We start from the raw sequence: 22,527 nt of genomic DNA on the forward strand, positions 1-22,527 counted from the left end.
GGTTACATTATATGTGCCTACACCAACTTTACACCCTTCAGGATATCTTTTAGTTGAGTTATTAATTTGCCAATATGTTTGATTCAAAAACCTCTTGATAGCTGATGACCTACACACTTTCACACAGACATAGACAGTTTGGCACATACACTCTTTGCCGACAACTCATGCATGAGATGACAGGGCCTGGTTACAGTAATAACCCTCCTGCTATCTCACGCCCATTTGTCTGCAGTGTAGCCTGTAAATCTCACTCTGTTATTGTTTTAATAACACTAATGTTAGCATTAGCCAAGTGGTAAAAACGTCAGACATCAAAAGCCAGAAACATCTGAGCTATATTGGGGTGAAGACCAAAGGGCGAGGGCCCAGCTTGTGAAAATAGCTAGCCGCGCTGACTCAGCACCGGAGTGTGTGTATGCACGTTGGCTAAGATGGTTGTGTTTGCATGTGAGTTTGTACGTGTGTGTGGGCACAAATTTATACATTGATAGCACGAGTGTGTAAGCGTGCGAAACACTAAGCAACCTGACTGCACATAACAAAGCCCTCCAGCTGCTCGGTAAAACTGACTACTCAGAGCTCCATTTCCTCCAAACCACAAAGCCTCATAAAACTAAGCGCCCACAGTTTGCTAATGGCATTAACTTCTATACTGATGCCTCTGGTGCTGCTTACTGGGGGAAAACACCCTGATATATTTTCCAACACATGACTGTTTCTTTTTCTTTTTTTTTTCAACAGACTGGTTTGCTGAGCCACAGGGAGCGGACTCTGAAATAATGTCTGATGGAGATACAGCATCATAAAACTGATTTTGAATAAGCAGAAAACATGAGTAAAGTCCCACTGGAGCTTGTCTGCAACAGATCATCATGGAACATCTGAGGACCTGTAGGCAGGAGTAGAAATACAAGTCAGCAATCTATTTTATGTGAGTTATAAAATAAGCCGGTAAGTTCTCCAGTTCTGCCAAATGGGCCTGTTTTATGTACCACAGAGTGTAGCAAGCAAGTGAAACTTGACGAATGTGATTGTACCGTATGTGTTGAGTGTGTGTACATTGTTCAGAGTGGGGGTACATTGGATGCCAAGCTTTCCATAATTTACTGACACAACACATTTTAATGGTTTCTGTTCAGTGCCAAGAATTGAGAAACAAGGTCACTTGAAAAGGGTGGCACACTACGGAAGTCCATTGTTTAAACTTATGGCTCCTGCTATTTATATCTGAAACACAGTGGCCCTATGGACACCACAGCTGGATTGTTCTTTTGCTGTGTTTGTGAGTATTAGTATTGTCTATCAGTTGCATAAATTGACCTCTAAAAAGCTTTCTTTTTGGGCACTAGTGTTTTGTCACAAGTGAACAATTCCCCTTTAAAATTGATGATTCTTTGGAAGACATTTTATTAAAGCCAATTACATGTTACATTCTTGCAGTCACATCCATCAGTGCTGTACACTACAGAAAATCTGGCACGCAGAATCCTGTCAAAACTCGAAAACATATCCGCTCCATAGACGCCTCAGCCAAGTATTTCTTCTCAAACCCCAGATTTTATTTCAAACTCTCAGTAACATTTGAACAATGAGCTGAAAGCCGTGTGAGGTCTCAGCGTACAGCACAAAACGTGTGAACCCCAGCCATTTTCTGGCCATATGCTGGTGAACGCCCAAGTACAGACAATAGAGGAATTGTTTGGCGACGGGTCTAACATTAAAACAGTTTCCCTTGCACACGCCGTGGGGCTTCATGGGAGACCCATCGCCACAATGATCAAAATTTCTTACACACATAACAGTGAAGTAATGAAATTCTCGTCGTTATTCCCACTCGATGCAGTCTGTTTCTTGTTTATTCTGTAGGTCGCTCTGTGCTGTGGTCCAAATGTCTGCTGTGAGTTAGCAACGCTGCAGCAACATTGGGCGGTTTCTCTATACAACCTACAGTATCTCTATAATGAGCTGGTGGGCTGCTCTGACCAGGGTTGCAGCGGGGTAAGGAACAGCATGACTTTACTCTTTGGCCATAATGGTGTTGAATTTTCCAAAGACAGCACAGGTAATCAAATTGCACCTCTCGATAATATTAAAGTCAGGGTGGCCTGCTCATCAGGTTACAGTACGAGGTGGCTGCGACCTAATCCTGTGAAGTTTAATGCTCCTCACTGCAAGCAACAGCATCACGTAATGTCAATACACATGAAACACTGTTACAAAAGTAGTTTTTTTTATTAAAACACAACATAAATAAAAAGAACACTGAATGGGGGGAAAAAAATTATCAAATGGAATCAGATGCTACAATCTTGTATCCATATTGCTTTCAGCTAGGCAAGTGCACACAGAATTGTCAAAACCATGATAAATATGGAATTTAAAATGAAGCCCCTGTGTTTTAATAACAAAAGCGTGTCTACTATTTCCTAAGTGCTGCATAATGAATGTCATGAGACATAAGACATACAATATAATTGATATTTACAGGCGAAAGGTCAATGTAACAATGACCTGTCTCTGTATTTCTATAGCTAATAAATAAATATTTAGTGCATATTCCCCATTTACCTCCCTGGAGAGCCAAATGAAAAACAAAGTTTAAGTTAAAGATGAACCAAACTCAATCTGGCTCATCTAGTTAAAGAAGACAAGAGTCTTTTCGTGTTAATAAAAGGTCAGACAGTCCCGCTATCTCCTTTGCTGTTAATTTGTCATAAACATAACCAACGATGTCATTTCCCACCTAGTTTAAAATGACATTGCTGTGTAATTGTCTTCAATGAAGCAGGCCACTCAAGACAGAAAACTGGATAACAAATGAGTTTTTGGAACACACACATGACCTTCTTTTTTTAACTGGCTATGTTGTTTGAAAAAACATTGTCAGAGTCAAATTGAAACTTTGGTGTTAAGTTTCAGTTTCCCTTAGAGATTTTGAGGGTGAAATAAATCACAATCTAACGGCTTATTGCGAATGATACTGATGAGTTACCTACTGCGAGGATGCCTCATTCCCTTTCAAGAAAACATTTATGCATTCACTGTCGTTGTTCAGAGGAAGGCCTGGGAGCCTTGTTATTTTTATCCTGTGATAATCTGTTAACTACAAGCAGATGATTTATCAACTGCAATGCTCTTTGTGGACATTTCCACAGACTCACCTCCTCAGTTGCTCACTTGTGGTTTGTTTAATTAGTGCATACACACATTTCTATGCTGAAGTCCAGAATGTTGTAATCCGTATTCAATATTTCAAATATAAACCACAATACCAAAAACGAAATCCAGTGCCATTCTGGATAAAGTTGACAGCTGTGTGTGGTTATGTTGGACTGATTGGCAAGACAAGTTTTTCTCATAAACAACCCCAAGGTTATTTGGGGAGGAGCAATTAATAAAAAAAACAACACATGTAGAAAAAAAAAAAAAAAAAAACAACAACTTTTTTTGACAAATAACCATTATAAATCACTATCAGTGGTTCTTTGGCATTAATGTTCAGTAGCATGTCCGCTCCCCACATATTAAAATTTCAGTTACCCAACTTTATGGCCCCAAAATACGTCCCTTCTCCCTCTGGGTCCAACATCCAAGCATTGGACACATTGACAAACAAGGTGTCTCCCTCATCCAGCCGGACCCCTCGGCCCTGCTGGGCGCAGTACATGTTATAGCTTGTGTTGTTCCATCGCATGGTGCTGCCCGTCTTCATCAACACTGCAGCTTTGCTGTTCTGTTTGATGCTCTCGTGGTAGACGTACTGGATGAGTTGGGTGTTGCTAACATCCACTGGTGGGACCCCGGTCTGACTGCTGTCCTCTGGTATGTACTTGTAGTAGCGGAAGCAGGTCTTAGCATAAATATAGTAGAAACCAGACTCCATCACCAGCAGTTTTCCCTTCTGATAGCCCATCCTCTGGCGGTATCCGTGCTCCTCATCCCAGTCAATGGTGATGGCTTTTGGCTCGCCCTCTGTGTGGCACAAGAGCAACATAAAACAGCAGAAGTTTTACTTCATCTATTTATTTTCTTGGTTTATAGTAACATTTTATAGTAACATTTTCTGGTTTATAGCAAACCAGACCAAACAAAAAAAGCACCAGCTATTCATGAATCCATTACTTTGTGTTTACAGTGATTTACTACATTTGGTTTTGTCATTAAAAAATAAGAAAGACTTTAGTTATGTGTATCTTGGTTGCTAGGAAACATCTGTGGTGCCGTTCAATCAAAAGAAACAACAATGTTAACAGGAAATAACTGCAGCATCACAAGTTGTCGCGTCATTTCCAAAAAGTCAAGTCTGAGGTTACTGGCATGATGTTTTTTAATTTGAGGTGTGCTATGTTATTTTTGTGGAATTTAATTTCAAATCTTTCTAGTTTACATATTTATTTAAAAGCATTGTATCGAATGTCAGGTCAGATAAGTTGATCATTTGACCTCATGTCATGTACTTTATAAACAAGCCAACATTAGTTAGTTCTCATCACTTTCACCTGACAGTTGACTGTATGTATGAACCGGTTTATATGATGCAAGACATGGTGCAACAGGCTCCTGATGATGTTAAAATAATAAAAATAATAAAGCCAGATTGAAAGTGTGGTTTTCTTACTGCAAAAACAATAAGACATTAATTCAAACCGACTCACTCTTTGAGTACTCTTGATGCGCTCTGATTGGTAGATGAGCGGATGGCAGGCTCTCTTTTGGAGTTTTGCATCGTCCTTTTTTCCTCGTGTCTCTCAGAGCGTTCAGCACCGGCTCTGTCTGCACTTCCTGCAGAGAACAGGAAAAACCTAATTTAACAAATACTGATTGATGATGAAAAGTTTGTTAGTGTGTGTGCGTTTGTGTGTGTGTGTGTGTGTGTGTGTGTGTGTGTGTGTGTGTGTGTGTTGCGTGATATCCAACTGTGAGAAATTGCTCAATTGGAAACTTGCACCCACATCAGTACCTCAGTATCAGTACACCCACAGACTTTTCCTTACAGCAACAATATGATTTTGACATATTTCACCACAGCTGTGTTCTGCTGTCGCTTTTGAATAACCGTCTACTTAGGAATTGTGTGCATGTTTCTGATGACAGTAAGTGCACAAAGTACGAAGACTGCACGTCTGTTTGTGTTATCCGACTTCTTTGGCCAGCCTACTAACTTCTTATTACAGCCGTGGTTGTATTTGGGGCCAGAGGCTGTGACAGGGGGGCCTCCCGGTGAGTGTAACCTTTCAGACAGACTGCACTTCTCACGGATTTGGCACAAATAGAATCTGGACTGAATTCAGCTCAGAGTGCTTATTTTATTCAAGGCTGATGAGCCCGCCATCCACAGTCTAAGATGGGCTGTGTCTTTGTCAGGCAAGACGGAGCATATACACTCAAGGAAAACATGGTTTCCAAGCAAGTAAACATTTACTGCGCTGGAGCTGCCAACTCTCTAACACACATCTGGCATGAGATGAAAATATCTCCCTGTGCACCTACCTACAATCTCACAACCATCACAATGTGGTGTTTTAGCAAAGGTATAAATTAGGATTCAACTGTTTATGAAATGAATATAGCATCAGTGTCCGTTAAATTGTGAATTTATGCATTTGTGCAACAGATGTGTACAATAAATGCAATTCATTACAAATGTCAGTGAATAAATCTCAATAGCCGATGTTCTTCCGTGTCCCCTGAAGGGGTTTTAACTTGTTTTATCATTTCAGTGCAATTTCCTTTAGTCCAGTTATCTCAGGTATGCTGATATTATCATCTCACCCTACCTCTGAGCCAACAACTTAAAAAAAGAAAAACTGGGAAATTGAAAGTGGTGTAATGGAGCAGAATTTTTAAACTACCAACTTAAAAACCACACACAGTGCCTCAGAGCAAACACTGCCACACAATCCAAATAAGCCAGTCCCACCGACACCATTAAAATGATGTTGCAACACTGCACCTGTGCTGTACTAATATTACCATGAAGTATTTATTCATAACCCAAGTCCAAATAAATTTGCACGGCTCTTAAGCTAAGATTAGCCCTGTCTGTCCTCGGGAAAAACAATTTGCTGCACAAACATGTTTTTAGCGCAGTGTCTCAGAATGAGACAGGGATAAACAACGTCTTGCCAAGGCTACGAAGTAATTGTGAACGCGCTCCCAATTGGCCCTACATTGTGGGATCTATCTTGATTTGTGGTGAGACCGCGTCATACCTCTTTAACTAGAAAGTAGCAGCAACTTGGCAGCTTCCCGATTTGCAGTGTGATCTAAAATTAAAGTGCAGCACGGTGACAACTACGCTTTATCAGGAGTTGCTACATGAAGAAGAAATGTCTGCCTTCAGATATCCAGCTAGGGCGGGCATGTTTGGCCCTGTAATACCACAATGCATGCAGGCTTCAGTTCAAGCTTTTAACTACACACTGTACACCCTTCAACGTCTCTATTATGGTGATGAGTGGTTTCTGAGACAGTACACTGAAACAAAAGTCCTCTCACTCAAAGGCTGGCCACCAAAGTAGATTGTCTTCTTGTGTTTCATGCTGCATTGGTCAGATCTCCCTCTTACCGAGTTGTACAGATCTCCACAGACTGTAAACATTCAAATCATGAGCCGTGTCTGATTCATGTGTTCTCACCACACCCGAGATTGTGCTGTCCGCAGTCCCAGCACGGTGTAGGCCAGGCCTGCACATCCTGTCTCACATCAAAGAGCACAAAGCAAAGCAGAAGTGCAGATCTGACAGCTGTCCACAGAGGCCGGCTCTTTAATAAATCCCCTAGACTGTCAGCAGAGAGCACCAGCAGTCTTTGGGCTGACCCTAACACAACACAACGTGGGCCAAGTAGACCTGTCACCCTGACACCTCATAAAGCTCCCAGCATGCCTCCCTGTGCTCCATGGGAAAGAGCCGAGGGCCAACGACACAATGAGCTTCTCAGTCCAAAACAGGCTGGGTGGTTTGTGTAAGTACTCCACCAGGGATACCCAGGGCAAACAAAATACATAATTTCAAAGGAAATTTAAGCATTATGGGAAACCAAACACTAGTGAAGCAAAGCAGCCCTTTTATTCTGTGTGTTGTTTTACTTCCTGGATGGTTTTTGCTTTCGCTCAGCGAAACCTGTGCCAAAAAACAGGCGGTTGCTTCCAAAGGGGGATTAGAAGAAAAAAACATATGACTTCAACAATTAAGAATTCCTATTTTATAACTCTCTCATGCTACTGCTGTTCATCGGAGGGACACTCTGCAACCACTGACGCCAACATATGACTCACTAATGGCTCTTGTAGTAAACTAGTCCACTCCACTCTCTGTGCCCAGTGTCAGTAAGCAAAGAAATTAAATTTGTGGGAAAATCCTACATAACAAGTTATTGTTGTTTTTTTTAACTCTACATCAAAGGCAGAAAGGTGTGTATTCCCACTGTGGTCTGACTTTTCACCTCTGTAATACTGTAAGGGTTGGTGCTGGCTTTTACAGAAGCTGTGATATGCACTGATATCACACTCATGGAAGGATTAAAACTACTGTCAGTGCAAAGTTGCAGATGATTATCTCATTTCTTTTTTAGTTGCTTTTCAAGACATAACCACGATACGACATGTATAGTACTTCCCCCATGACTCTGTCAATAGGAAATACCTGATATGCTTTAAATCAAATTAGATTACGCCTCCGAGATATTATCTTTGGCTCTGTTACCTCTGACTTAGTTTCCCTTTAGTAACAACATGTCAAAGGATGATCAGAGCAAATTCATTTCAGTCTGCAGACTTTAAGTAGAAATGGCACCAAATTGCAACATCAGCCCTGATGATTAGTAATTAATAACAGCAGCAATTTTGCTATTATGATACCAAAAACCACAGGTATGTGTATCATGGAATGAATAGCAGGAAGGAAAGCTGTGATAATGCATTGAGGCAGAGGGTGTGTTGTTGTGTTGTTGTCTTGTCAGAGGTCAGCCAGGGTTCAAACTCACCTCTATAGGCCGATGTGGGGCTGTAGACAAATCTACCTGGAGACAGAAACAGACAGAGGTGCAGAGATTAGAGGGGTTGACGTAAAAATAAAAAACATATCCCACCGGTTATGTCACCTCTAATGAGCACCATCATCTGTAATGAGTGCCTGACAGGTGTGTATGGGAGGAATATTTTAATTTGACAAAACTTACAGGAAGACAAGCAACATTTCATTTTGGATGTTTGTGTGTGTATGTGTGTGTGTGTGTGTGTGTGTGTATGTGGGGGCTGAGTTATTTTCTGCCTGTCACTGCATTCAACCACCACAGCAGGCAAAAGTAAAAGCGATTTGGACACTGCAGGGCTGTTGTCTCCGATGTTTACGAGTAAAAAATTAGTCCGCAAGGCTTTCATGCATGCACACAAAAACACACAACAATAAAATAAAAAAATAAAAAAACACACTGTAGCCTTGATGTTTGAATGAGAAGAGTATTTTTAAACCTGCTCCCATGAGCACATTCCTATGTAGGCACGACTCTGTGCAGATTCCAGCTCTCCTCTCCATCTCCAGGAAGTCCTACAGGTGTTGAGGGCAGATTGTGGTCCGATGCCATAACCCAGTCCGCACACAACCAATGACTCACACTAAAAGTGCAACCGTATGCAGCTGTCATCGACCTCGGTGTTAATCCAAACCTCCAGCTCATGCTGCTGGGCATTCGAGGAACACTTCAATCACTTCCACAAAGATCTGTTCCTGCATCCCTCTCATCGCATGATCAGCTCCATCCCACATACACAAGTATCATGACAGCCATGAAATTTAAAACATTGTCTCATCTCTTTTTGGTCTGATCTTCAGTCTGGTGTTTTTACTCCTTTGTCTCCCTCCCTGTCATTTTGTTTTTTTTTTCTCTTCTGGCTCACATCCAGCACATAGCTACTACCGCACTGCAATGTGTTTATGCCAAAGACAAAGCCAAAGAAATTTAACACAAACACAGAGAAAGTCACAGAGGCAAAGAGAAAAAAAAAGCAAGACTGATGCTCTCCAGGTGAACTTAAAGCATCCTGACAGAGCGGAGATGCGGTCTGCTCTCTTGGCTTGACATGACAATTATTCAACTCCAAAACCGCCATAAAGTAACAAAAACAATCGTGGCAGAATGTACAAGTTATTTTACAAGCACACAGACAGACAGGCTGTAAGACAGCAAGCTTGACCTGAGAATAGGCAACGATCCATGTCAAAGTATACAGTACTGTATGTATTTTGATTTTATCGATGACTTGACAGTGTTTTATCCCTTTGTCAGGCCAGCAGCAAGTTAGAACATCCAGTGTGCTCCTTGAACTTTACCAGACTTTGTTTCCCCTCCTCCTTTTAAGTCCTTGAAAAACGCTCTGCTTATGCTCAAAAGTTTATGGCTCATGACACATATGAATTACAAATATAACCCCCACATGGCATGTAAACAAGCGCATGAAAAATTGCAGCCACGGAGCCTCAAGTGAAAACATCTGTATTTTGCAAACAAGACATCTTGCAAAACTGACGTTTGTATTTGAGATGTTATCACTTCAAAACGGATTCACGGTGCTTTGAATCGAGAGCTGGAAAATATCTCGCTGAAACAACTGATCTCCGTGGAAAATTTAACCAGGGGGTTCTTGAGATGTTATCTATCAGTCAGATTGTTTTTACAGCGGGGAAAAGAAGTTTTTTCACTCTCTGACGCCGAGGCGCAGCGCTTTCAAAGAGAAGCCAAAAGTGCCTTTGCGCGCAAAACTGCAGTTATGGATAAATGCTGAGGCTTTTTTCCTTTTCCTTTTTTTCAACTTTTGAAGGTTACACCTACTTCACTTCTAAGAGCGCGCATGCTGCCAAATTTTATATAGAGCAGACAAACTTATCTAGCAGTTTATGGCATTATAAAATTACGCAAATACCGACGAGTTGATTGAACTCGCGTAGCTTTGAAGGAAAGTGTTGACAATATTTGCAGATAAATATTTGCATAGTGAACTAAGGCTCCAGTAAAGCAGCATACATACTGACGGCACTGAATGACTTTGCAAAGCGTCTCACTGCGCAGTGGGAATAAAAAAAATCAAACCACACCGCGCACAGCCGTGTTGAGCCTACCTCTTGCAGGTAACCAGTGAGGTGTAATAAGATCGCCACGCTGGAAGCCACCTGAAGCAATCCCATAACAGCGAGGGTCCCGAATAGGAGCGGCCGGTAAGTGGGCTCCGAGTGCTGCACCGGGTGGAAGCGGTGTTGCCCTGCTTCCAAGTCGTTCCGCAGGTAGCCTCTGTACTCGCTGTGGGTAGCTGCCATGATGCGCGCTCTGTGTGTGCAGTTCAGACCCCGGGCCAGGTCTCAGACTCAATGCAAGGAAGGAAACTGAGTCTGCAAGAGTCCCTATAATCAGCGGTGGGTGGGCTGACAGAGCTGGTTTTCCCCCTGCAACCAATCAGAGCGTTCTCCCGGTGCGCAAATAGATCGAAGGAAAAGATTTCGACAAGACTGGCAAGCAGATCGACCTGAGCGCTCTACAGGTAAAGCGAGCCCTTTATGGCTCCAGAGGCCCTTTACAGAAACACATTAACACGTGATCCACCCCCTCTGCGCGTCCACACCCCCTCACACACACTGCACCAAGGTTGTACAGCCCAGCAGGGATGGAGTGAAGTATGGGAATAAAGTTTATTTATTCATTTCCACGTTTCCAAGATTATTAAGCTCTGTAATAAATAACATTTAGTGTTACAAAAGATAGACAAAATAAATGATTTTATTCACTAAATTGGTATAAAATCAGAATTTTAATAAATCAATTGGAAACAGTTATTTTCATGAACTAAATAAATTTCACATTGATGAAACTCATTAACTTGTTTAGATGACACTTGCATTCACACATTACTTAATGTTCCCCTCAGACTAAAGCACATACAAATACTCTGCTTTGACTAATCATTTGAAAATGTGATCTTTTGCACAAAAGTTCACTTAACCGCTTACTAATGATGAAAACCACATCCACTCATTATCCCTCATTGGAAGAAAAATTATAAATATGAAAGTATTCTTCATTTCAAAAAGTTCAAGTACTGGACACAAGATGTCTCCTACTTCACTGAGGTTGGGGTGCACTGGAGGTTTCACATCACACGCGAGCAAGTTGAATATTGGATCATTGATTTTGACTCCTGCTACATTTTGTGGCATCAAAACTAACGATGATGTTACAAAATATTGCATATATGTCTTAAACGTGTCTTAATACAGAAAAACTTCTCTTTCAGCAGATGAATGTGAAAACAGCCTCTTGGTGTCAAACATCAGTGAAGCTCAAGTATAAACAGTAAGCGAACGTGTTTGAGTGGAGGGAGACTTTGAAGCTTGTAATGTAATCATTGCGTTTTACAGTATATAATAAGGCCATAGGTGGCTTTACTGACACTTTGATACTCTCATACATCTGTATTACTTGTGTGGCAGGTTAGGCTCATTAGATTTCCAGACTAAATGGAATTCTGTGTCATGTTTAGTCATCAGTCAAATTCACTAATTATTAGCCAGCTTGATTCATTAGTCTGTAATATTGTCATGCAATATAAGAAACTTGTTTAAGTCCCACTATGACTAATGAACTCTTGTTTCTTTCAACACACGAAAGAGGGATAAGATTTAAATATTCCAATCTGTTAAATACATGGAATCGTTTATTCATGCATTTATCATATCCCATTGTAATGTAGTGGATATGGCAAAAAGTACCTGGCAGTCATCCAGCTTGTTGAGAATGCAGCAGCTTGGACGTTAAACTGGTGAAGAACAAGGAGTATATCAACCCACCCTCACATTCTTTTACTTCTTGTGAAGTATTGCCTTTTCCAAAGTATTTGACGGTTTTAAGGCACGTCTGACTCATGGATACTCATTAAAAGACCATAACTCATTACAAGACAGTGGGTCACCATCGTCACGTGATGCGCTAATGGTTCTTACTGAGACACAGTTAGTAAGTGATGTTTATTTCAGCCCTGTCTGCTAAGAAAGGACCACAAAATCCTGCACACTATTGTTCACTTTTATTCACTTTATTAACAATGTTTTGGTCCTCATTTTGCATATTTCCCAAAATATTCCTTTAATATTTTTCATATAATTCAAATTTATCTCAATATTCATTTAACCCATTTTCTTTTTATTTGCTGCAATTAAAAAACTAAAGTGTATTGTTATTAACCTCACTAAAATATTACCCCGATGTAACATAACTTGTGTTGAAAAGTACTCATGCAAAATATAAATATAAATTATAATGTAAAAAACCTGTTTACAGTCACCATGACAGGGCTTTGCTGACATTGTGTAACATTTTGTACATCCTACCAGCGAGTCTATCCAGACATCAGTGATGCTCTCCAGAGTGGTGATCATCCTTGTCAGTGATTGGCTCATGATAAAGAAGACATTCGAGACACTCTCCCTCCTAATTTACCACAAAAAAGCATGTGTAACCTGGATTTCCACTATTACAGCAAATGAAGTAACTAATACCACAACTGAAAAAGCAACATCATTATGATTCATTTGGTGTGTGTGTGTGTGTGTGTGTGTGTGAGTCTAGCCACAAATTTCATTAAGAGGTCTTCTTACGTGAACAGACGGATGTCATTTCCTCTCACCTTGATTAGGGTTTTCTTACATGAGTCAGAGGTGAGAAGCTGGATCTCACCACAGTCTTATGAAGGGATAAGATATCAGCCCATTGTTTTGCAAGGTCACACCTTTTAGTTGAGATTACCTGCAGTGTTGAACAATAAACAAAAACTTTCTTTGCTGTTGTGATGACGATCTCAATTGATGACATGGATTAAGCAATATGATGTGTTTTTGGCTGTAAATGAAAAGTCACAGCTGTGAATTCTGGGTTCCACAGAGTTCCCAAATACATGACGAATCCCTGGAGTGAACACACACACACACACACACACACACACACACACACACACACACACACACACACACACACACACGCACCAGCTGCCCTGTATACAGTATATTGTATGTAATAATATCTTTATTTGTTCTATTTCCCTTTTGTGCCCAACATTTCTATTTCTTTGTCTTTAAAGCAGTATTACTTTATTTTTTGGCTACTTGGGGGCAGTGGAACCAACTGTAAACACAACACTGAAACATAATCTCCGTATAAAGTTGCTGGCCAACGTGTTGGCAAACAGTTACATATTGACAAATCCACAAATCTGTCAGCAACCAGAGAAGAACATTTTCACTCATGTTTTTGACAACCAAACAAATGTTCCCTCTCGTTCAAGCAGTGATTTGGTCTCCGCTAACTCCCGAGGGAAATACCCGCTTTTCCGGCTGTTTGCCTTCTAGTTACTAACTATGGTCCTTTGCCTGTAGTATGGTGGTGGGCCAGTACCGTTTATTATTTTATCAGAGTTTTTTCACTATAAACAGCTGCCTGTTGCCACTAGAAACAAGGAACTTGATCAGAGCAGTGAAGAACAACCAAAAAAAATCAAAACAACAAGCTGAAAGATGTTTAAACGCCACATAGAACTGAGAGGAACTGTAAAGCCAGATGATAATTACCTGTGGGTCTGTCACCTTTCACATTACATACTGTACAGTCATTTGAACCATTAACATAAAAACATTAATTAATGATGCTTTAAATGACAGAGAAAAACAAATGCAAGAACTCCAGTGTGTTTGTTTTCTGTACCTGTGCAAATGGCAAATGAAGTTAACTTGAACTGTGGGTCGCAACATCGGCTTAGTGCTAAAAACAAAAAGTGAAAAGCAAATATAGCTGATACTATTAATTCCCTCTCATCTCCTATTAGAATCCGCTTACATTTGCACTCTCCAAAAACATGCACAATAAGGTATTGTCACATGGCACTGCTGGACCACCTCATTAAGGCTGAGTGTCCACAGACGCTCCAGCGGTCCCACATCGTGGCTGTTGCAGCATCTAAACATGGCAGCGGCTCCTGTCAGCCCAGAGAGTGACCTCCCTAACCTCTCCTGTTTTCCCACCGCCAGCAGAACAACAGCGTAGTATTTGAAAACCCAGCAGAAAATGAACCTCCTTCAGGAACAGGAGTTATTTTAGGCAGAAGCAGTGACAATGGAAAGGAGGGGTGGTTGTAGTAGGTTGGGTGAGTTTGCGAAATCCAAGCAAATTTCTGGGTGCCAGAGGAGTTCATGGGAGAAAGCTGGCTTTTTATATGCGCCCGCCCCCCCTCAAACCATCAAACCTCATGGCGCTACAATCATTTAATACTCCATCATTATGGGCTTTCTAACTTCATAAAACCACACACATGATTTTGGTTATGTTGTAGTGCGACCACATTCCCCCCTTTACTATTACTCTCATTTTTACCACACTTGTATAGAACTGCCTCTGTTGATGTTTTGCTTCTGAAACACAAGGACTGGAGTCTCTGCTCAGACAGACGCATCTCTTGAACCTCTTTTTTGAGCGTGCCTGGCCAGGAATTAGACCTTTAAGACCCTTTTGAACTCGTGTCACGGCTCTGGCGACCCCCTGCACTCGAGTGGCTGTGGCCTGGTCTTGGCGTTTGGATGTGGTGCTATGAAGTCCTCTTCTCTCAGTCAGAGGTCGTTAATATACCGTGAGAACCTCTGTTTAACTGCGGGTTTCCTTTGCCCTCAGCTATTTCCTCCAGGAGACAGGAGCTCGGTGCTGCGGCAGAGAGGAGCGGAGGCAACGTTTGGGCGGGATTCAGGTTAACGTGTGTTTGTTTGGATTGTATCACACTTTTATTCACATTGGGTGGATCCTCAAGCGTGCATGTGCATGTGTAAGATGTGTGTGTGTAGGAGATAGAAAAGAGTGTTTGGATGGTCTCCATGCCCCAGTGTTTAGCTACGTGCAGCGTGCCAGAGAATGGAACCTGATGCTCTTTCAGATGATGACAGACAGCCAAAAGCCCTGTAGCTGAAGAGAAGGGAAAAAGAAGAAGAAAAAGAAAAAAAGAAGAAGCATGAATGAGAGAGAACGGATGAAGAGAGGTAAAGTAGAAGAGAGAGAGCGAGAGCGAGAGAGAGAAATGCCAAAGTGCCCATATAGCTGCATGCGAAGATTAAACTTGAGACAGGGTGTTTACCTTTGCCACTGGCCAACTCTTGCTTTGTTATGAGCAACTGATTATCTCCGGTTTATAAGAGCATTCCTTTTTAACCATGCCCTCGCGCTCACCCCGTCCCTAAACTCTGCAACCTCACACTTGTCCGTGAACTCTGACGTCAGCACAGTTTATCCGGTCTGAGGTATCGGGTCAGGGGTGAAGGTTCAGGGTTCAGAAACAGACTGTGGAGTCACAGTGAGCAGCGTTTGGTCAGTCTGGTTCTGCCCATGGCTATTTCAGCTTCAAAGCAACCAGCATGATTCCACTGGATTCAGCCTGTTTTGAAACCAGAAGGGTAGAGATGCATAAATGAGAGAAGCAAAATATGAGGAAATGGTTGTGAGTCTTCCTGTCATAAATGTACGGTGGCATCAATCCTGGGCACAGCTGTTGTATTAGTGTTTGATTAACCGAGCGCTCCAAAATGATAACACACCCTCCCAAGCTTCCTTATGCACGGGAAGGCCATCATACACCAAAGGTATTACAAAGCCAGATTTTTCCACTGTTACTGGCCTCTTTTATCTGATTGAGAGGCTGTTTTTGAGACTAACGGCATGAAGAGCAGAGAGAGAAACGAATTGTCTTTCTCCCCTCTGTCCCACATCCTCTGTGGTAAGAAGGTCACTCCAAGTCTTCTATAAAACACACACTCTGCCTTCCTGACTGTCTCTCTTCTCGCTCCAAACTTCTTACACTGCCGCCTCCATAGCAACCCCAATGTTTACACCCCACTGCCTTCCTCCTCCTCCATCTCTCCCGTCACATCACACCGGCATGCGGTTTTATCAAAACTTCACATTTGAAAAGAAAATTGGAGTGATGATCAGCCCAAACAGGGATATTCCAGACCATTAGGCAGATCCTATTTCAGCTGATGTGTGTGGATTGGAGAGTGTGGGAGAGTCAGGGTGAACACTGAGCAGACTATCAAAGCAGGCGCTTCTGGACTGTATCGAGGGAAACACAGTAAAACGACAAGTGACATGTATTATTTATTTGTAAGTAATTATCTGGCTGTTACAGTATTAAAGGTGCCTATCGGGTTTCCTCTGGAGCAGCGGTTGCGGCTGCCAAGAGAGGAAGAGGATGCCCATCTGTGCAGCAGCCCCTACTGGAGAGAGATAATTTATTTATTATTTATTTTGATAATATGCTTAATAGAAATAGTGAGATTCAAACACAAAATTACAGATGGATTCATGCAATACACAAGACACATTTATTAAAGAATTTAAAGAAGAACAAAAAAAGGAAATACAGACTCAGACAGTTGCGTGCATAGAAAATAGTGCCGGTCTTACGTATTGTACACAATGCTTTGGGTTCACACAGCTGCAAGGAAGATGGACTTTTGCTCCGTCACTGGGAGCCAAGCTCTCCTTGTGAACACACATGTTGCTCCCCCTCTCGGAATTCAATACACACGTCAAAAGTTAAACACTCAGTCTGTCAACACTCCCCCGGTGCTCTTACATCCTCTCGCCCCCGGCTCCATCCTCTTTGCTCCTCTGCGTCCCTTCTTCCTCTCATTTCTCCGTCTTACATCACACCGCAGACAGTGTTCTCTGGCAATACAAAAAATAAGATTCATCCTTACCGTTCGCCTTTACAGTGGGAAAGGAAAGGTTTCCCAGTGACGCAGCAGAGAAGCTAAAGCAAAAACCCACGCGTTGTGTTCCACATCATCGTCGGCCTCTAATTACATCAGGTACAGTTACCTGAAGCGGATTTGATTACACACTTTTAATGACACTGTATGATAGATAACACCTTGTTTGAAGCTGAAAGAAGCAGGGTGAGGTTTTTGGCTGGTGAGCTGTATGTGAGCAAATCAGAGAGGCACGCTCGGTACTTTTGATGTCTTGGATAGGGTTGAGAATCGGAAACTGGTTCTAAATTAGAACCAAATAAAAGTTGCCAAGAACTGAACCTATTAATTAATTTGAACCTTGGCTTTGCTTATCAGTACCTAAACATGACAACCCTTTATTATGCAAATAAAAGGGTACATATCTATAAGGATGTGGCTGTCTATCAGAATCTGTCTACATCATGCATCAATGAAATAGGGTGTCGATTTGTTTATCTATGAGCATGCACAAGTAACATCACAACAATAGGGAAAGAAGGGGCGTGGTAGCGGTCAAAAGTGTGGCTTCACTTTATCAAAGACAACAACAAGGCAAAGTGCAGCACGTGGGAAGCTAATTAGCTGTAAGTCAGGTTGGACATTTGACCGGATATTTGAGGCAGCACGGCGTAGATCTGAAACAATGTTCAGTGATTGATGTGTTGCCGTCTCTTAGCCCGAGCTAGTCATCAGACAATGCTAACACCTCAAGTAGACACAGAGATAAGAAGCTGCAACACATCGTCCTTTGTGGCAATAAAGAGAAAGATGACCAAAGAGAAAGCTAAGGAGTGTCAAATACCAAAGCCTTCACAATAAAATGTATGCACTGTCTGTAACATATGTTTTTGTTGTATGTATTTACTTTGTGAATGTCCAGTTAAAAAGACTTTGAATTTACATATTTTAATGAAACAATAAAAGTAAACGTTTAAAAGGATAAAAAACATTTGACCTCTTCTGTTTTTTCACCATATTGGAAATGAAACTGGGAATCGAAAAGAACCGGAATTGATAAGCGGAATAAGAATCGACAAAATTCAGATGATACCATTATTAGTCTTGGATGACCTCTTGTTCTTCGTTCATCTCCAAACCACAGCTCTCTTGTGAAGCATTCATTCCTACAAAAAGGAAATCCATTGCCAGTATGACTGCCATCGAACCGGGCTGGGAAGAGTTAGCGTAGGAAAAGGAAAAACACCAGGGCAGGACCGACCATGACATCAGCAGGAGACGACTCTGCTTTAGTCGGTCATGTCAGGATCTCCCAGACTTGACCCCTGCTTCCTCTCTGTGGTAACATCAAAGTGACTAGGCCCGCGCCTGAAGACACAGACCACACTGTCATCGTGAAGGTGGGTGTGGATGTGTAGGAAGTGCCCTGAGGTCATTGATTTGTCAAGATGTTTCCTCATTCAAGTGCTATCTATCAAATCCAAACTTGCACTCACACCAGAGTCAATAAAGGAGTAGGTGTAAGAACACAATAGATGAGCAGAGACACAACAGAGGGTGAAACAACCCTATCTTAAATTAAACAGAAAAAAGCCTAACTGTGTTTTCTGTTCTTCCAGGGTGGGAACGACGGTGTGCTGGTCACATTAGCCAAGGGATGCTTGTTGTTTTTATGAGTCACACAGGATCACTACACATGTTCACAGATAATACCTAATATTATTCACCACGTTACCAGGTCCACACCAGGCTCCAGCTGCTGTTTTCAATCACCAAAGAGTCAAAACAGAGCGGTCGGTTTGGGAAACACGAGCAGCCCCTCTTGACTAAGATATTTCCCCTCCACCCAAGGTCCACTCATTCTGCCCTCCTCCAATCATTTTCTGATAAACACTCCAGATTTCAACATGACTGAGCTGTTCTCTCTGACACAAACTCTTATCTTTTGCTACTTCCTCTCTTTCTCTTTCACCATTGTCTCCATCCCTTCGCTCCCACGCTGATATTTTTCATTGTGCCAGGGTTTGACTTAATTGCCCCAGGACTTGAGGCGTTTAGGTTACTGTCCGTGCCTACAGTACTGCTCGTTTTTCACACACACACAAACACACACACATTGGAAACAAACAGACAATAGCAGGGACATGTCAGGAGCAGTGTTCTCCTCACGTTTTTGAAAGAAGAGTGTTTCCAACTCCGGTGGTGACTTCGTGGAATATTTTCTTTTGTCACGACCTCACTCATAAAGTCAACAGGATTATGAGAGTCCACCACAACTTCTGTTACCATGACATCAGCGAAAACATGACGGGATATCTAATATGTTTCAACAGCAGTGATTCCCAGTCCGGGGTACTTCCCCAGAGGGTTGCCAGGGTGTATGTGGTAAGACTGACAGATTAAGTAATTTAAAAACATTGAAATTACAACTTGATTTAAGAAAAAATCAACATTAGGTGAATTAGTCATGTGGGACAATATTTGCTATTTGCGCTTCAGCAATATATCTTGATTTGAAGCCAACACATTGGACATTTCAGACATTTCACTGTGACAAATAGTACAGCACCGTATTATGTATTAATATTACTAATTATATAATTTGCAATCTGGCTGAAAATAATTCAAAATAAGCATTACAAGAACCCTGAATAACTATTGGTAGTCTATTGCACATTTATTGTTCTTAAATGCTTATGTCACCAATTTAAGAACATATATGACTGTCCACATTAGTCAAACCATGCTGTCCCACATTTCAAACCACCATTCATAAAGTGAGATGATGACGAAAAATGTTTTTTCACCATATTAGAGCATATTTTGATGTATGAATATATTATTAACACAACCTGATAGCAGTCAGAAACAGTGCTTTATTTATGACAGATTTACATGTTTAATATAAAATTAATAAATCTTTTGTCACTGACCTTTGACTTGACTTCACAGCAAGTACTTGGCAGCAGTCCTATTCATTAGCATTTGTTAGAAGAATAGATAAGATGTATTTGAGCTGTTCCACATTTGGCAGTGTCCGACATTACACTAATTCACCAGACAGAGCAGTGGTTCTCAAACTTCTTCTCATCAAGGACTTCTAAACTGACTCAAATTGGACCACAGACCCCATTTGATAAGATTTGTGCCAGAGTTTGCTTTTAGATGTTTTATTACAGAAAGTGTTTGAAACCCATGGTCAAAATGGTCATACATTATGTCATTGTGTTACTTCTGGATGGAATTATGAATGAAAATAAATCACTCCTCTTTTTTCTGGGTATCCCCCGGAACTCCCTTAAGATCCCCTGTGGGCCCCACTTTTAGAACTGTTGCTATATAGAACATGAAAAATATTTTGCAAGCAATCACAAAAGTCCAAACAGTTACTTAGGGCGTACTCACGCTAGGCAATCGTACCGTGCCCAAGGCCCCTAAAATCCGGATTATTTGGCTAGTGTGAGTGCAAGTGTACCGTGCTTGAGTACGGTACACGTCCCTGGTACGGTACGCTTGGAAGAGGTGTGCTTAGGCACGGTACACTTGCTCTACTATTTTTCCCGAAAATAAAACATTTTAAATCCCGGGAAAAGAAGCCAATTTTCCAGGGAATCTCGGGAAATCGACGATTTTTAAAAGGCAACACTAGCTGAGCCCTGTTCATTTCAAGCAACACTCAATACATTATGTATGTATGGGTTCCCAATCCGACCATTTTTTGTGTTTTATTTTATCATTAGTAAGGCAAAAGAACTCAATTTATGTCCATCAACATTATAATGAATAGGCTATAGGTTTAATATTATTTTGCATCCAGGATGCTGCATGGACTTCATTACATCTCCTGCACCGCTGCTACCACAATTATGAAATGGTAAGTTTATTGTCTGTGACTGTGACCCTCATAAAAGTAATATTTTACAAATCGGCATTATATAAACTAACGAAATTCGTTAAAGTAAGTCATTTGACGACTTCTAAGTCATTAAACTAAGTCTTACTTTTACTGGCGTAAAGAGAATCAGGACGTCTGCTTTTACTAGTCTTTTTTACACAAGTATCTGTGTTGTGTTTTACCGGCGCACAGCACGCGAACATACACCTGTGCATGTTTTATGAGAGTAAACTGTCTATATGTTTATGCGCAATGTGTGGGAGGTAACCGTGCTTGAGTACAGTTGGGTTTGAGTAATGTGAGTGCGGGCCAGCGGGGGACAGGGGGGGGGGAAACATCCGTGCTACAGCACGGTACGGAACAACTGGTCCTAAGTGTGAGTGCGCCCATACTTACTTAAAGTAATGGGTAAAATATTGAAATAAGTAGCTAATAATGCTATATCAATTGATGTTAAAATGGCTAACAGTAATGGATAAATGATTGAAATAGACAACAGAATGTAATTTCATTGATAATGAATAAATAGACAGTAAACAGTAATGGATAAATGATTCATATAGAAAGCTTAACCCTGAATGGATATGGTTTAAAAAGTTAATGCTAGACAGTTACATACTAAGAAATGGTTAACATAAAGCTATCCTAAACAAAAAGTAATGGATAAAGGATTGATAAAGGCAACTAAAAGTCCTAAATCAGTAGTCATAAATATAAAACAACTGGATAAATAAGCAGGTAACATTATGGATATATGGTTACTAAAGCAAAAAACAGCTGAAAGAGTTAGAAAATGGTCAATGTCGTCACAGTAATAAAAGACAAACAGTCTAAATAGTTAGTGGCTGTAGTAAGCTAGTAGTTAGTAAGTTAGTAGTAGCTAATAGTAATGTATCAAGGTTGAAAGAGTTAGCTAATGGATAAATGGTAATAATTAGCTAATACACTGAACACTGACAGCTGAATTGTGTGAAAAATAGCTACTTTTATATAATTAGTGTTAAATAACATGCAGTGTAAATCAGTTCAAATGAACACATTTTAGAGGATGAACCGGTCTACACATGACATTAACATGCATCTCAGGTGATCCAGTCACAAGCGGACAGACGAGAATTATTGCCATTCACACCTGTCTCTATGATGTGTCTCGAGCTGACCACTTGTGTCTACGTCACATCTGCAACAGGGTCAAAGGGTCCCACACACACTTATAACGTCAGACAAGCTCCAGATTAGATTTTAGTACAGGCTATGAGCTGGGAGCGAATAAAAATGTTTAATCAACTAACATACATGTTCAGATTACTACAACCTAGTACCTCTGTGCTCCTTTCAAACCACTGTCAAATTTTTACCAAATCAACCACCACATCTGCATTGATGATATATTTCCTGTTGTCCTTGCTGGGGAGTGGGGACGCATCGGGACACACTAGCATTACACATCATGGGACATGATCAAATGCATCCCAGACCACCTCAGGAAGTGGTTTGAGTTATAAGATCACAATGCGCCTTGGTGGTCATTTTCACTAGAATTTAGCATTTACCACAGATCAGATTCCCAGGGAAACACATCAATGCCTGGTTAAACAGGATCATTGAAGGGAATCTTAGCTCATCTGACAGGGCTGTGGGGTTACGTAAAACAAAAATTTTTGGGAACCACTGTTCCAGACATAACAGAGTGACATATAGGTTGGTCATGAAGTTGCTCAACATCAACAAAATTATTAACTACTAGTAAAACATTTTAAATCCCTTAAAGGTACAGGTGATGGAATTGAGTCAATGTAAAATGACTCAAGCACTCCCTCAAGCACTTCCTTCTTTCATAAATCTTGGGTGAAAGGAAAG

General features: G+C 41.1%; 1 protein-coding gene across 2 annotated transcripts; it reads right to left on the reverse strand.

Moving 5' to 3' along the window:
* Nucleotides 1–1,342: 1,342 nt before the first annotated feature.
* tnfsf11 (TNF superfamily member 11) lies at nt 1,343–10,551 on the reverse strand. Of its 2 annotated transcripts, none has more exons than XM_062431803.1 (4): nt 10,122–10,551; nt 7,990–8,025; nt 4,659–4,776; nt 1,343–3,975 (listed from the first exon to the last, which is right to left on the reverse strand). In XM_062431803.1, exons 1-4 carry the CDS (start codon nt 10,314–10,316, stop codon nt 3,536–3,538), a joined length of 789 nt encoding a protein of 262 aa, XP_062287787.1. In that variant the 5' UTR covers nt 10,317–10,551; the 3' UTR covers nt 1,343–3,535. The 2 variants fall into 2 exon arrangements, with proteins under 2 accessions (XP_062287787.1, XP_062287786.1); XM_062431802.1 differs by having other exon boundaries at nt 4,659–4,785; nt 10,122–10,550.
* Between the last annotated feature and the right edge of the window lie 11,976 nt (nt 10,552–22,527).

The sequence above is a fragment of the Scomber scombrus genome, chromosome 13 (assembly GCF_963691925.1).
Source record: "Scomber scombrus chromosome 13, fScoSco1.1, whole genome shotgun sequence".
Classification (NCBI taxonomy): Eukaryota; Metazoa; Chordata; class Actinopteri; order Scombriformes; family Scombridae; genus Scomber; species Scomber scombrus.

Excerpts from the sequence above, each read along its gene's own strand:
- tnfsf11 (XM_062431802.1), bottom strand. The coding sequence starts at position 10,316 with ATGGCAGCTACCCACAGCGAGTACAGAGGCTACCTGCGGAACGACTTG. Across the intron at positions 4,786-7,989 it reads CCCCACATCGGCCTATAGAG|GAAGTGCAGACAGAGCCGGT; the intron begins GTGAGTTTGAAC and ends TGTTCTCTGCAG. Across the intron at positions 3,976-4,658 it reads GCATCAAGAGTACTCAAAGA|AGGGCGAGCCAAAAGCCATC; the intron begins GTGAGTCGGTTT and ends TGTGCCACACAG.